The sequence below is a fragment of the Trachemys scripta genome, chromosome 6 (assembly GCF_013100865.1).
Source record: "Trachemys scripta elegans isolate TJP31775 chromosome 6, CAS_Tse_1.0, whole genome shotgun sequence".
Classification (NCBI taxonomy): Eukaryota; Metazoa; Chordata; order Testudines; family Emydidae; genus Trachemys; species Trachemys scripta.
Window position 1 is genome coordinate 90,632,537 of NC_048303.1, and position 16,628 is coordinate 90,649,164.

At 40.4% G+C, this 16,628-nt stretch overlaps 1 protein-coding gene across 1 annotated transcript in view; it reads left to right on the top strand.

The window, feature by feature from the left end:
- The window catches only part of PGM5 (phosphoglucomutase 5), a 123,272-nt gene that overhangs the window by 21,853 nt on the left and 84,791 nt on the right, over positions 1 to 16,628 (top strand). The window contains exons 4-6 of the mRNA XM_034773922.1: positions 1,223 to 1,348; positions 3,032 to 3,222; positions 4,060 to 4,214. Coding sequence (XP_034629813.1) covers positions 1,223 to 1,348; positions 3,032 to 3,222; positions 4,060 to 4,214 — 472 coding nt within the window. The remainder of the gene's footprint in view (positions 1 to 1,222; positions 1,349 to 3,031; positions 3,223 to 4,059; positions 4,215 to 16,628) is intronic.

A 16,628-nucleotide genomic window follows, 5' to 3' on the forward strand; every position in this document is an offset into this window, starting at 1 on the left:
GTACAGAGGCCAAGGCCTGCACAGGCCTGGAAGGCAGTGCTTGTGTTACCAGAGGCTAGTGCTGTTGGGAATAGACGCACAACAGGCACAGACAAGGCTTCCTCACCCTAAGGGGAGGTGTTAGGAAGGTGCCTCACAACCCTGGATACCCCCAAGCAAGCATCATAGTGGCATAGTTGACAGGATCTACCCCCTGTTTACTGATTAGCTAAGGATCATGCTCCAGGCACTTTATATACCAGATAATACAGATACTGAGAGATTCACTCATGCAAAGATTGCAAACAAATAAAGAAAAAGGTTATGGTTTCTTATTTTCAACTTGTTTATTTTGAGCAAAGGAAACAGCATAAAAGAAGGACAACCCCCCTCTTCTGCCACACAGCCAGCCCTGCTCCCCCTCCCCGCCTCCTCATCTCTGGGAGGGAGTTGCTATTGTAGTGGGCAGGAGTGTATGGACAGGGCATCTTCGTCCCAGTGGTGGCAGCACGGGCTCTGTCTTCCCCCCCCCAGCCCCGTGCTGCAGCTTCCTACCTTCCCCACCCCTCCATCACTTGCCACTGCAGAGTGAATGCAGGGCAGGCTTGATTTCAAATGTGCCCCTCCTCTGCGTTGGGCTGGGATTAGGTTTGTGAGGAGGAGGCAGCAGCAGAGGAGAAAGCGCAGGATGCTGGCCTATAATTCCTCCCACCTCTCTCCGAATTTGGACCTTGGGGAGTCACATGAAAAGACAAATTGCAGTTGGTGGGTTGCCTTTTTCTTGGTGTAGTACTTCTCTAGGAATCAATACCTTCACAGCCTTAAGACCAGTCCTGTTTAGTTTGATCCATTTTTATATATTGATGCCAACTGAAAAAGTTGTCAAAAGATATTTTGAATGTAAAACGAAGTTTTTATTTCTATGTATTGTATTTTATTGAAATACATCCACAGTAATACAGACCCTTAATACATTCTTGATCCTGCAGTTCTTAAGCAGGCAAAGCTCCACTGATTTACACGGGACTTGAGACCTGATCCAAACCCCAGTGAAATCAGTGGGAGTCTTTCAGTTGACTTAAGTGGACTTTGGATCAAGCTTTTGATTCCTAAGTGTTGCATGATCTGGTCTTGTTTAGTGTGTAATGGATTGTTTAAGTGTCTTTGGAGAGAGGTTAGTGATCAGTTTATCCATCTGTCTATGTGGTCAACTCTAGTAATTTCTTTCGCTTTATTTCCCCAGTTGAAATAGTGGATTCAGTGGACATCTACCTCAATCTGCTTCGAACTATCTTTGACTTTAACATGATCAGAAGCTTGCTGACTGGACCCAATCAGCTTAAGATAAGAATTGATGCCATGAATGGAGGTAGGATTCTGAGTTTCTGTTGTTGGCAATAAAAGTTAAAACATACCCAATACTGTAAACTATTTCAGGGTATTTTATTATGATGTAGTGCTAATATTCACTGACAGTGTATATTCCTGTTCGGAATTTGCTCTGTTGGTTTTGATGGGGGTTTTCCCTGAGTAAGGAGTGCAGGATTTGGTTGATCATTGTAGCAAAAACAGCTTGTGGAATAAATTATCAGAGTGCACGTTTAAAAAGAGAGAAATTATTAAAGGAATGTGCTCTCTTGATAATAATTGTTCATTATATTTTCTGAACAAATACGCTACATCTAAACTGTAATGTGGTTTATAAATCATTGCATATTGTGTTTAAAATTACAAGATACAGACCTTTTATGTAATTGAAGGCTATGAATAAGGAAGATATAGGTGTGTGTGTGTGTGTGTGTGTGTGTGTGTGTGTGTGTGTGTGTGTGTGAGAGAGAGAGAGAGAGAGAATGACTTTTTCATCTTCAGGTGACTATAACTCAATTCTGTTGCAGGATTTTAGTGAATTCATTGCCATCTGATAATAGGTGATTTATGTAAAACAAGTTACTGGTCTCAGGTTTTTTATGCACAGGTGTAATAAATATTATGAACATACCATTACAATTTACACTAATTTGTACTCATTGGTCGTCTCAACAGAGGCAGAAGGCTGGATATGGCAACTGAACGACCTTCTTCAGGTCAAGGTGCAGGAAAGTTTGCACTGATGTTGTTCAGTGGATAAATAAATCCCAAGATTTTCAATATGACTCCTTTTAATGAGCATTAAGCTTAAAAGATTTTGTTTTTATTTAGAAGAGAATGGTGGAGAGGAACAGTTTCAGAAGTGGCTGTGCATCATGATCACTAGCTAATAAATGCAGTTTGTATTTTTAACAGCTCCATTTTAATTTAAGATTTTTTTTTAGGGTTTAATGGTAGACGATTTGGCATTATTAATACTCAAGAGATTTTTTTAATACAAATTCCGTGGCTGAGGAATGGAGGATTATATGACTGTCACTTATGACACACATAAAATTTTAGTTACTGGTATAGATGGTCAAACTGTGCCTGATAAAAGTGCATTCACACTAGGAAAAAGTGGCTTTTTATCACATTAGCTAGCACGTGGTAACTAACGTGGTAAAATAGTGTGGACAAGGCAATTGTAATTTTAATGTTTTATCAGGTCAATGTAAATGTTCCCAATGTGTTTATTCCCTTAATATTTACCCTGACCTGATAACACATGTTAAAACTACAACTGCTTTGTCCAGCATTTTACCATGAGTTGGTTACTATGTATTAGCTAACACTATTTTTTCCTAGTGAAGACAAGGCCTAAGTATGTATGATAAATGTGTGTGGTTCCCCACATAGGGGATAAGACCCTACTACTGTTACCAGCTAACAGAGTTACTCAGTAGCGAAAGCATGGATGTCTACCATCTGAGCTAACAGAGTTCCCACTGATAACCCTGGAGGAAGGAGGGGGAATTACACAGTGTTCAGTGAAATATTTGTTTTTCTTTCAGTTGGTATGACAGAGATGTGAGTGCAATACGAATGCACTAGTTAAGTCTTCTATTAAGTTTCCATGCTGTTGTGAATATTGGAATTTGAAGTGTGTATGGTCTTGAAAATGGATGGCAAATTCCTTTTGCAGTTATGGGACCCTATGTAAGGAGAGTCCTGTGTGATGAATTAGGAGCTCCTGCAAATTCTGCAATAAACTGTATTCCTCTGGAGGATTTTGGTGGGCAACTTCCCGACCCAAACTTAACATACGCAACTACCCTGCTGGAGGCTATGAAAGGAGGAGAATACGGATTTGGAGCTGCTTTTGATGCTGATGGAGTAAGTATTTCAGCCATTCTGGGTTTTGGGTCAAGAATGTCATCTTTGCTAGTGCATCTATTAGACATTGAAGCATAATAGGCCCAATTTTTAACGCCCCTAATTTTGAGGATACAGTTATTTGCATGCACAGATGATAGCAGTTGTACCAACAAATCAAACCCAAATGATATCATTTGTGCTCTCAGTTGATTGCACCTGCAGATTTGTAGGGCAGGCTGAGGACTCGCTAAATATTTGGCCCAATTTGTCTTGGGTGTTTGCATAACTTCTCAGATAGAAAAAATGCAGCATATGTAAATGAGGGAGACTGTCTTAGTAACCGGCAACTAAATGGAGTTAATTTTGGCTGAGATTCTAAAATTCCTTTTGTGCTTCAGCTAAGTGAATTTTCTGCACGTAAGACAGGCACTGAATCACAAGCTCTGTGTGTTTTTTAAATCTTGCATTCTTGCTACCAGCAACATAAACAGCAAAGTATTACAGCAATAACTTGGTATCCTCTTAAGATGGTGTATGTGTTGTGAGAGGGGGGAAGAAAAGGACAAAGAGGCTATTGAGGTACAAAAGCCATTTACTGTTGTCAGTATTCAGTTGACTACCTGTCTCTGGCTAGTACATATCACCAGCAAAAAGATTATCTTACACTAGGGTAGCCACAAGCCCATCAAAATGCCATGTAGGAGACTGGAACCAGGGAGCATCTTGGAATTTTGATTCATTGGGCTAGAAGGAGATGTGGTTTGATAGGGAGATGATAAGCTTGCAGTGATCATGGGGATGAGTTACTCAACTTTGATTTCTCTCTGACACTTTTTGTCTTTCTTGTCTCTTCAGGACCGCTATATGATCCTAGGTCAAAATGGTTTCTTTGTGAACCCTTCTGATTCACTGGCAATTATTGCTGCCAATCTTTCTTGCATTCCATATTTCCGTCAGATGGGTGTTCGAGGGTTCGGTAGAAGCATGCCTACCAGCACAGCACTGGACAGGTAAGGGAGCAAGTTTTCTATTTATCATCATGGTCTTGACATTAGTTGTGACTTCTTCCATCTTTGATATTGTTACCCCTTTTCAAGGCAAGCAGCTAGTCAAATTTTGGAGCCCTGGGGATTTTCCAGTTAGAAGTAGAAATTGATGGAATGTGGTATTCTCTCTGGTGCCATCTTGTTTATTTACAAGGAATGTACAAAATTCTGCTTCTCTGAACATGGGAGGAACTAATACCAAAGTGTTTTAGTATATAGTCCCAAGTCTCTTTAGCCAATACACCTTGGCCAAAAACTCTCTCTTTAGAGTGACCCTGGGAAAATCTGTGCTCATCGGTTACTGCTTGTCTTTTGTGCTTTTTAGCCTCTGCCTCTCTATCTGTTCTTGTCTGCTCTCAGTTTTTGTGTGTTCTCTCCCCGACCTACCCACACACCTGCTCACAATACCAAGTGGAACCCGATGCCCACAAGGTGCTACTTTCTGGGCAAACTCTATTAGACCCTGTTTTAGGAGTGGCCCCTTAACTGTCTCTTATAACTATCTTAAATTAAGAGCATCTTTGAATGAGGATTTAATGCAACCCATAACAAATTTCACCAAGCTCATATGGCAGCCTACAAAACTGTGAAATCTTGTGATCAGGCTGTGACGGGTTGGATCACAGAAACCCCCTTGGGAGCTGCCACCCGATGTGCAAAGACTACCCCTGCTTCTGTTTTCCCTGCCAGCTCAGGACTCCAGCACCCTGTCTTGCTGAGCCAGACACTCCTGTTTGGCTCCAGACACAGATCCAGGGTCTGAATCACTTGTCCCAAAGCTACAGGATTACCTGAAAACAGCTCGCAGTAGCGTGCTTGTCTTTAGCACTCAGATGCCCAACTCCCAATGGGGTCTAAACCCAGATAAATCCGTTTTACCCTGTATAAAGCTTATGCAGGGCAAACTCATAAATTGTTCGCCCTCTATAACACTGATAGAGAGATATGCACAGTTGTTTGCTCCCCCAGGTATTAATACATACTCTGAGTAAATTACTAAATAAAAAGTGATTTTATTAAATACAGACAGTAGGATTTAAGTGGTTCAAAGTAGTAACAGACAGAACAAAGTAAGTCACCAAGCAAAATAAAATAAAATGCGCAGATCTATGCCTAATCAAACTGAATACAGATAATTTCCTCACCAGTTCCAGAGTGCTCCCTTTTACAGGCTAAGCTCCTTTTAGCCTGGGTCCAGCAATCACTCACACCCCCTGTAGTTACTGTCCTTTGTTTCAGTCTCCTTCAAGTATCCTCGGGGGGGGGGGGGGTTGAGAGGCTCCTTCTTTAGCCAGCTGAAGACAAAATGGAGGGGTCTCCCACAGGTTTAAGTAGACTCTCTCTTGTGGGTGGAGACCTCCCTCCTATGCAAAGCCCAGCTCCAAGATGGAGTTTTGGAGTCACCTGGGCAAGTCACATGCCCCTGCGTGACTCAGTCTTTGCAGGCCAACGCCATTGTCCACATGGCATCTTGCATGTCTCCAGGAAGACTTCTCATGTGGATTGGAGCATTCCAAGATGCATTGTTCCCTAAGTGTCTCCTGATCAGGTACTTAACCTGGCAAATTCCTTCCTAAAGAAGCTGACCAAATGCCTCACAAAGCTTACTTAGAAATCAGGCAAGCATACAGCCCATATTCTTAACCTCGAGTAGAAAATGATATATATGTACAAATAGGATGAATAGATATAGTAGACCATAACCCTTACGGAGATATGTTACATGGCACAGGCAGCACAAAACATATTCCAGTTATGTCATACATACATTTATAAGCACCCCCTCCCCATAAAGCCTTATGGGGTACACTGTCACACAGGCCTTCTACAATTTTTGACAACTTTTGATTGAAGTTTTTAGGGTGAACTTATTGGTAAATAATTGCTTAACTGGAGAAACCAATTTTATGGAACCTTTATTTTGCATTATGTGTTTTCCTTGTGGCCCTGTTTTTGGTCAATATCAGTGAACTGAGGATCTTTAAAAGTCTCAGTTTGAATAAACAACTAAAAATTCAGATTTGTATCCCAACCATAACTGCATTACACAATCTTTTGCCTCTGCAAAACTGGATTGGGAATTATCCAAGAACAGATTATCTCCGGATATTCCTGATTCCTCCTGCTTCTGGTTGGACTGGAAATACAGTGATACCCAGCAACTTTATGTGGTATTTTGGTGGTTCCATTTCCAAAAAACGTAAGAAAATCAAAAGTATGCAAAAATGAATACTTATTTTAAAAGTTATAAAACCTTCACATATCTCAAAATTTTGCTTCAACTTTTAAGTAGTTTAGATAAAATAATAGTCTAATTTGCCTGTCCTTCATTAGGTTGGAAACAGCACAAAACCTGAGGCAAAGCAGACTGGCAGGAAACAGGAAATAACCATTTGACCTCTTTCTGGATCAACAAGCATTTACCAGTAATTCCTGACCATAATTACTTTAGTCCATTTCCTAATAAATATTGGTTTAAGACTAAACCTGACAGCCCTGCTTATAATATTTATAAAGGTTAGAGAGAGAGAAAGATGAAGGCCTAATGCAGCACTAAGTGAACATTTTAAAAGATTATATATAATCAGTTGAGATATAGAATTTATTATTCCGACCAGCTGAAATCTGAACAGGTGGTGTCCAAACGTATATTATCCTAGGACTGATAAACAAATAAGCGGTTGTCTATACCAAATGGTGTCTAGTCAGGAAACAGTTGTTTTAAAAATGAAATATTAATAGCATGAAAAGATTAATGCCTATCCAAAAACCAAGGATAGTAATACAGTGTGGTCCCTACTCATGGGACTTCTGAAACTGACAATGGCTTTTAAAGTTGACAATTCACATGCCCTTGGTGGTTGATGGATTTTTCAGAGAAGTTTTCCCTGCTGTACGTAAATGTTGAGGCTTTAAGGAAATTATGCAGTATATTCAGGTTTCCCCCTCTCCAGCCTCAAACACACACTTCATGTAGGTCTCTGAAAATGGAATCTATCTTTATCATGAGATACTATGGTTTCAGTAAAGGAAATAGAGAAGAGTTATGTTGGACCTACAGTTCAGGATATCTAGGACATTTTAAACACATTTGCCTTCTGCCCCCCTTTCCCCCCCCCAGTAGTAGCTAAATGTATTAGAGGCTATGCATGTACTGAAGTCCACCTCAGCAACACTCACAACAGTTGACATAGATTCTTGACCATGTTTACTTGATCTATTGGTTTCCAGATGGTCTCAAGTGACTTACTGCTTAATTTGTTTCAACATTACCAGTGTTATTTTTATGGGGCTAAGGCTTATTTATAAAATAAAACAGAGTGGTTGATAATGATGGAAGTTAGTTAAGGATATACATATTTTCCCAGCCATTCCTACAAATGTTTATTAACATTAGGTCTACTTACTGCGTACATGGTGCATGTGATTTTTGTTTTTGTTTCTTTATTGTTTGTTTGCTTTTGCGTTAGGGTTGTTTTTGTTTTTCCTTGAAGACTGAAAGACTACAAGTGCTAGAAGCTGGAGTCCTCTAGTTTGCCACTTTCCATTGTGGCTTAAGACAGCCTGAATTGCTTGGTTTTTCTTACTGACTTGCTAGAGCTCTGAGATCCAGTGGCTCAATTGCCTGGATACCCAAGTCCTGACTAATGTGTGTGATTTTTTTTTAAAGGGCTACTTTAGTGAGTGCACATGTTTCAACCCTTTTCTCTAAGACTCCAAGCTAGACTTCAAAGTTGAACTGAGGTTTAATAATAAATGGTTAGTACTTTATCTACTGCAAATCACTTTTTCCGTGTGTGTGCTAAGCATGTGCATTGGAACACTGCAAGCAGAATCACAAATGCCTTTTCCAAAGAAGAGTTCCCTGAATGGATGGCCAAGCCACTGATTCCCAGTTTTACAGTGAAACTTGTCTTAAATGACCACCCAAGTTACAGCAAAAATTGGTTGTATAGAAGAGGCAATCTTTACAACATTTTAGTAAACTTGTATCTGAAATCTTTGTGCATAGTCTGAAGTGGTTTTTAAGAGTGGGGTTGCTTAAGGAAGTGTTTTTTTAATGTAGATTTCACTGTGCGCCAGATTCTGATTTCATTTATAACTGTGTAAGTTAGGAACAATTCTGTTGAAGTCAATGGAATTATACCAATATAAAATGGGTGGAAGAAAGTAGAGAATCAAGCTGTATATGTTTACAGCATCTGTACTTCCATTGTTGTGGGTTAAATGGCTAACTTGAAAGAAAAATTATAGAAACTCACCTATTGTGTAGCCTATGAATGATCATAGAACTGGAAAAGCTGTTGCCTTTTTGAAGGCAAAGTGCATTCCCTGTACAGTCACAAGAGAGAACCTAAAAATCAAAGTTCTGCAGTTCTACATAGGAATAGCAAAAAAATATGGTGTTTAATATTAATCTTTATTATCTCGGTGTATATTTATGTAAATAGAGGAGAAATTGACATTCTTAAGAAATTAATATTTTAAAAGACGAAACTTTTTGTCTATTGTGGAAGATATTTGTTCATTCTGCACAGTCTATCTTTTGTTGGTCCTTTTTATGCCTTTCTGGTGGGCTGGCCTGCCATACTCGGGGGACAGCTCTGATGGAACCACGTCGCGTATTCACTCATAAAACTGTTTGTGAGCTCATGCACTGAAAAGGAAACCTGGGGTAATTAAAGTGTATACCATGAACATTAGTGCTGGCAGAAGACGAGGAAATGATCTCATGCCTGTCCTTAGAAGACAACTCCTGTGTCATATGCTGTTAGTTACTATAAAAAATATGAATTGTTAAGGCTTAAGAGTAAAAGCTACAAGATGGCCTCGTAGGTCTTGGTTAAAATAGGTTTCCACATCTCTCCTGAAACCTCCTTGATCCAGCAAGATCAGAATTCAGTGTCCACAAAGCGAGTCTTGCGTTTGTAATTAACATACATTTTTCATCTATATTATTTGAGATCAGAGGTCCACCACAGAGAATCCTCTGTGCTAAAAACGTGATAGCATAATCACGGGTGAAAGTAACTTAAAGGATTTACCAGTATGCCGGAGTCCTGAGCGGGGGCATGGCCTAAACTGGAAGAGGCGTGGCCTCAACCAGAAGAAGCGGGGCCTTTCAATATTTAAAGGTCCTGGGGCTCCGGCTGTGGCTGGGAGCTCCAGGGCCTTTAAATCACCCCGGAGCTCCCAGCTGCAGAGGCAGCTGGGAGCCCCAGGGCTCAGGGGCGAATTAAAGGGCCTGGGGATCTAGCCACTGCAGAGCTCTGAGCCCTTTAAATCACCGCAGGAGCCCTGCAGCCACAACCCCAGGGTGGCAGGGCTCTGGTGGTAATTTAAAGGGCCCGAGACTCCGCCGCTGAGGGGAGCCCCGGGCCCTTTAAAGCACCGCCGGAGCCCTGTCGTCGCTGGGGTAGCGGTGGTAGGGCTCGGGCAGGCATTTAAAGGGCCCGGAGCTCTGGCTGCTGCAGGGAGCCCTGGGTCCTTTAAAGCACCATTGGCGCTTGGGGCTCTGGTGGCGCTTTAAAGGGCCCGGGGCTCACCACAGTGGCCAGAGCCCCTGACTCTTTAAATCACCACTGGAGCTCTGCCACCACTGCCCCAGGGTAGCAGCGGCAGGGCTCCGGCGGTGATTTAAAGGGCCCAGGGCTCCAGCCGCTGCGGGGAACCCTAGGCCCTTTAAATCCCCGCCTGAGCCTGGCTGCCGGAGCCCTGGCGGTGATTTAAAGGGCCCGGGACTCCCCGCGGCGGCTGGAGCCCTGGACCCTTTAAATCATCACTGGGGAAGCCGGTCCAGTCCGGCACGGCGTACTGGCTCTTACCAGTACCAGACTGGACTGGCTTACTTTCACCTCTGAGCATAATACATTTTCTGTGAATATTCATTCTGATTTTTTAAAGTAATCTTTGTGCCCCTCTTATGTTCACTTTTACGTAATGTAGAAAACAAACTTAGTGTGAATGCTCATGGAAAGCAAATTTTAAACTGGAACCATCTGGAAACTAATATTATTTGCTGAAATAAATCATGAATAATTTTTGGATAGTGATTTTTAACAGAAGAAATAGCAAATTTTGTTGAAGAAATTGTTATAAATTCTTCACCCTGCACTAACTGTAATTAGGGCTGTCAAGCGATTAAAAAAATGAATTGCGCAACTAAACAATAATAGAATACCATTTATTTAAATATTTTTGGATGTTTTCTACATTTTCAAATATATTGATTTAAATTACAACACAGAATACAAAGTGCACAGTGCTCACTTTATATTTTGTTTTGATTACAAGTATTTGCCCTGTAAAAAAATCAGAAGTATCATTTTTCAATTAACCTACAAGTACTGTAGTGCAATCTCTTTATCATGAAAGTTGAACTTACAAATGTAGAATTATGTAAAAAAAATAAAAAAAGTGTGGTCAGAAATAAAACAATGTAAAATTTTAGAGCCTGCAAGTCCACTCAGTTCTACTTCTTGTTCAGCCAATTGCTCAGACAAACAAGGTTGTTTACATTTGCAGGTGATAATGTTGCCTGCTTCTTGTTTACAATGTGAGAACATTCATTCTCATGGCCACTAAGTGGTAAGCCATTGTAAATTCATGTGACTCCATTAACATCAGTGGATTTATTCCCGATTTAATTTGGTATAAATGAGTTTTGAATCTGAACCTTTAATATGTGTGTAATATCTCATGGTTTTGCAGTTTCAGTATGATTGATTGGGGATATAAAAGACATAACTGAGAGGAAAGGATACTCAAGGCTAACTCAGAACTATATGCTTTCTGAGTATGGACAACTGCCAGTGCCTGAAAATGTCCTGAGGTTAAGAAGTTTGTTGTCTGAGGGAGAATTACAACCATTGTTAGCATCAGGGAAGAACACTTTAAAAAACAAGAAATCAAAGAATTTCTAATCTCTTATGTCAATCAGTAGTCTTTATTTTTGTGTGTGTTATGTACTTTGAAGCTTTAGCATTGGAAGCTCAGAAATAATTTTGAAATAAAGCATTCTTAGAAATGGGTAGGAAAATGGACACATTTGTAACACACTAACAGTGGTTGCTAATCTTTCTTGAATGCATCTGTTGCATCCATTAAAAGAGCAGAAATAGCACTTTGGAGAGGAGAAGGAACGTTAAAGGCTAACAAACAGATCTACCTGTTCTTGAACAAGTTAGTAACATTAAGTTCAGACATATGCAGCTGGGATTTAATAATAATAGAGATTCATGATTCCATGATAAATGAAATTATGTGACAAAAATATTTTCACACTATAGTTACACTGGTTGGAAAACATTAGCATTTAAAAAAGGGTTTTGCCTTTCTTCAGGAAGGTCCTAATAAGTGTAAAACCTTCTGACTTAAACATTTGTAGAATATTGTGGTCTAAATCTTTTGGATTTAGGCTGGAATAAATTTCTTTGCAACCTTATTTGGCACTGCACCTGACATTTCACTCAGCTAATTCCAAGGGGAAATTGAAAAAAAATCTTAACCTGTAACTTGGTCAACAAAAAGCATATACTTCTGGATAACTTTCTTTTAACTGGTGATTCTGCAGTAAACTCAAGCTTCCAGTCACGTTAAACATATGGCTGCATGGCAACAAAGAGCAAGAGTCCAGCCTGGAAGTCCAAATCAGATTTTGGCTTTGGAAAGCTTGTTTATGAAATGCTTACCACTTATAATCATAGTACTCTGGGGGTTTTTATTGTTTTTTCTCCCTCAATTCACTCTTCAGTTGGAAGCATCATCTTGCATTGGGAGAAGACGGTTGAGGTTTGGCAAAGGGATGCTAGCCATACTACTAGCCATTTCATATTTAAATTGGCTTGCCAGGTTATTAGTGCTATATTTCATTATTTCATTACGGCAGTGCCTGGAAGGACCACTGTAGTTAAGGTTGCCTCAGTGTTTCCTTTACTCAGGCATTTAGAAATGTTCTGAGAAGAATTTCTCTGGGTTGAAACTTGATAGAATAGAGAGCACTTTTTAATATTTTTAAAATATTCTATTATATGAAAATGTTATTAGATTGATAACCCAACATTGCCATCTCTTATCCCTATAATCAAAACAATGAATAAAACCAGAGAATAACAAATGTATTCCCTTATGTTCTGCACTGTGACTGTAATTACATATTCATTATCCTACCATCATAAACAGAAGACAGAACTGCAGCACCTCTTAAAATGATACAGTGTCTCTCCACCAGTTTTTACAGGATGGGAAGAGAGAAAGGTCTAGTTCTTGGAAATGTTATGCAGGAAGAAGTTGCAAGGTTTGATCATGGTCTGGATATGCATGTCAAGAAAGAGTGTGGAGTGAAAAAGATGATAGCCAGAGTTTGTAGCTGGGTCTGGTGGGAGCAGCAAAAGCAGCAGTGGGGAGAGTGTCCAGGTAAGAAAGAGAAGTAAGGAATAAGGGCCTGATTCTACATCCACTGAAGTTTGTGGCAAAGCTCCCAGTGACTTCAGTGGAATCAGATCCTAAGAAAGGAACTTTCTAAACTGATCCATACTACAAAAAAAGTGTGGATTTTGTTGAGGGGATGAAAGACAATTTAGGCTAATTCTTTTTTCATCATAAATGGTTTGCCCATCTATAGTAAAATGCAGCTGAATAATGAAGTAACAAAATGCTTGTTACATTGGCCAAGGAAAAGCACCAGGAGGCCTTGCAGAGCTACCCAGTTGCACTGAGGAGAGGGATGGGTGGGTGGGTGGGTGTGTATTCCTTCAATAGACCAACCATCTCTACTGTCCAGTTTATGGGAGGGGTGGAGCCATGGCGCTGTCTCCTCAGACAGGGAGAGGATCAACTCAGTAGTATTCCTGCACATCTAGACCATGGGGATTGTGATTCTTGACAGCTCTTATGGAGGCAGTGCTAACGGGTGCTGGTGGGGAGTACATAGTTCCTCTCTGTAATCACGGCTGTTCTTATGGTGCAGCCACATGAAGACCAGCCACAATTTAGCGAAAATAATTACCCTTGAACCATTCCTTTCATTTTATAAAGGCACCGTATGGTATGTGAAACATTCCAAAGGATTTAGGAAGTTAGATGCAGCCATGTCAATGTGTTCTCTTCTGTTTGCAGGGCTGGGTTGTTTAATAGTTTTTCACTGTGCATTATTAAACTTAAACAGAAGGAAGTGGTAATCCAGAGGATTTAATGTTGCTTAGGAATACGGTACTAACAAATGGAACACTGGATTACAAGAGAATTCAGTTAAGATGTTTAAATAGAGGTCCTTGACATATGTTTGGTTGAAGTGATTGTTTGAATATACTAATATGTACTTTGGGGAAAGTGTAGCAGTTGACAGGAAACATCTGCTTTAATGTGATCCAACATCAACAGGATTGTGGCAGTGTTTACCTCCTGAGACTCCATACATTGGGCTTCATTTCTCTGGCAACACTTGCCATGAGTTTGGTGTGTGTTGAGTATAAAGTGAAGGTACACCCTGTTTACCAAACCTTTATCATAACAAAGTGTATTTTAGTGTCTAATTTTTGCACAACTGGCAAATCCAAAGCAAATAGAGCACTGACATTTAGCTAATGCTCTCTGAAATGAGTACCTCCGGATAAGTGAAAGTGGTTTCTATATTAAAGAGAAAGTTGGGTAGATTTGAAAGGCAGAATAGTCTAGTAGTTACAGCAGAAGAACAAGGCTCAGGGAATTATGGTGTTTAAAGCACCATTGCAACTCTCTAGCACATTTGTAAAATGTCATATGTCTGCACACAAGTGTTTGCAATGATGCACAGAGGTTCACACTACCACTGTGATTGCATTTGCTCTGAGCAAAGCTAAGCACTGCGTGCCTCTGCAGCTGTTGTAGTGCCACTGTAGACAGCAAGAGCCAATGTGCCATTGCAATGGTGCAGCTAAGCCTCCTAGTACAATCCCACAATGTTCCTATATAATAACTTGGGCAAAAATCCATCTAGGAGTTCTTAATTACACCTACCATATGGATTTTTGCTGTCTTTTTGTACTTCTACAATGTATAGAGTCTTTATGATTCCTTTTTTCTGTATTATTTCCTGTATATTTTAAGTATTATCTAGCTTTAATTAAAGTGAAAAGCTACCCAGTATAAAGGACACTGTTGAGACTGACAATCCTAAACTCTAGCACCCTTCCCTCAGTGGCATTTGATTTTAAAATGTCCTTTATGTTGAATAATGAGTGGGCCCTTCTCAAATTAAGACTGCAAGTAGGTTAAAATCCTACTTTCCATGTGCATGACATCTGAGTAGAGATGCGAGTGTGATTTGAGTATATATGCAAGTCGGGACCTTGTTCCTGCACACACTACCAAAGAAAGATAAGTCAGTCTCACACTGTCTCTTATGTACAGTAAGTCTACTGCAGATAAATTTTTTAAGATGCCTGTCTCCAACTAAGTCAATTGTATATAGCAGAAGCACTAATGGAAATATTACTGTAAGAAAGTTGGTTAATTAGAAGGACAACTGCACCAAGCCTTCAAAAACACAGTTTAGCACATTCAAGGAATAATGTATAAAAACTGGGGCCTGTAAAACTTGATATCACAAACTTTTACATTAGCAAATGTACTACTGATGCAAACTAGGTGCTGCTATTATTTTTTTAAAGGGCACTAGAGCATTGAATTAAAAATATCTGCATAGCGTGGGTCCTATATACATCTATATATCTTATAAACAAATGTAAAATTTCATTGCACCAGCTGTCATTCACATTAAGGAGCTAATTGTTTTGGTTACACAAAAATAACCTGTCAAAGAGGATTTAAAGAGAGAGAGAATTTCATTTCAACTAATTTCTTCTCTTGCAGTGCATGTTGGTTTTGCTTAGTGGTATCTATCTGCCATTGGATGTTGTATAACATGCTGGCAACAGATCCAATTATTGTTTCATCAGTGGATGTTTCTTAAATATGCAGATAAAGTGGTAATGATCTATAAATTCTAAATGTCTCTAAGGGAGCAAATCCAACTCCTCTTTGTTGCCTTTGATACAGGATCTGATATGACTTGGTGCAGTGTGCTACATCTAGTTAGATGTTTGCCTGGATAGGCCTGCCGTGTTTTTGGCTGTCTGTCCACAGTCTCATTATCCTAACTGGTACTGTTGAACACATTCCTTCATACCATGGTCATGGCAGTGCACATTTCGGAGGCATGTGAGTTTTTTCTCCTTCCTTAAGAGATTAGTTTTCAGGCAAATACAGGAACTCCTCACTTAAAGTTGTCCCGGTTAACGTTGTTTCGATGTTAAGTTGTTAATCAATTAGGGAACATGCTCGTTTAAAGTTGTGAAATGCTCCCTTCTAACGTCATTTGGCAGCTGCCTGTTTTGTCTACTACTTGCAGGAAGAGCAGCCCGTTGCAGCTAGCTGGTGGGTGGTTGGAACCAGGGTGGACCAGCAACCCCCCTATCAGCTCCCCGCCCCCCTAAGTTTCCCTGTGCAGCAGCTGTCCCTCCCCCCACTGCCATGTGCTGCTCCTGCCCTCTGCCTTGGAGCTGCTCCCAGAGACTCCTGCTTGCTGAACGGGGGGAAGGGAGAAGAGGAGGGCTAATGTCAGTGTGTTTCCCCCTCCCCCGTGCTCCTGCACCCCGCTTGCCCCATCTTCCATAGAGCAGGGGGGATACACGATGGGAAGGGAGCTTCTAGGCAGTAGCTGCGGGTCTCAGGTCTCCGCAAGCTGATTTAATTAACAAGGCAGTGTACTTAAGCCTGGGGTCAGCTACTTAAAGGGGAAATGTGCATTTTTTCTCTCACACACAGGGTGTGTGTCTCTGTCTGCCCTCCCTCCTTTCCTGCTGCCTTGTAGAGAGTTGTGAGAGAGGGCTCAGTCAATTGCTAGTTCATTTAGCAGTAAGGCATTCCCTGGGAAATGTCCCACCCTCTGACTCCTCCACCTCAACCAAGCTTCACAATCATCATCACTGTGTACCAGTATTAAATTGTTTGTTTAAAACTTATACTGCGTGTGTGTGTGTGTGTGTGTGTATATGTATATATATAGTCTTTTGTCTGGTGAAAAAAATTTCCATGGAACCTAGCCCCCTCATTTAGATTAATTCTTATGGGGAAATTGGATTTGCTTAACATTGTTTCGCTTAAAGTCGCATTTTTCAGGAACATAACTACAACGTTAAGTGAGGAGTTCCTGTATATTAATGACCATGCCCTTTCAGTCAAGAACACTGCTTAGGTTTCAACTGCAAACTAATAGCCTGTCAGAACTGAAGAAACACATCTGTAGTGTGAGATTCCACATGGAAACAGGACTTCCCACCCTGCTTCAGAGAGAGGTGTTTTGATTTCTTTGTAATGTTGGTTTGAGTGTTAATTCAA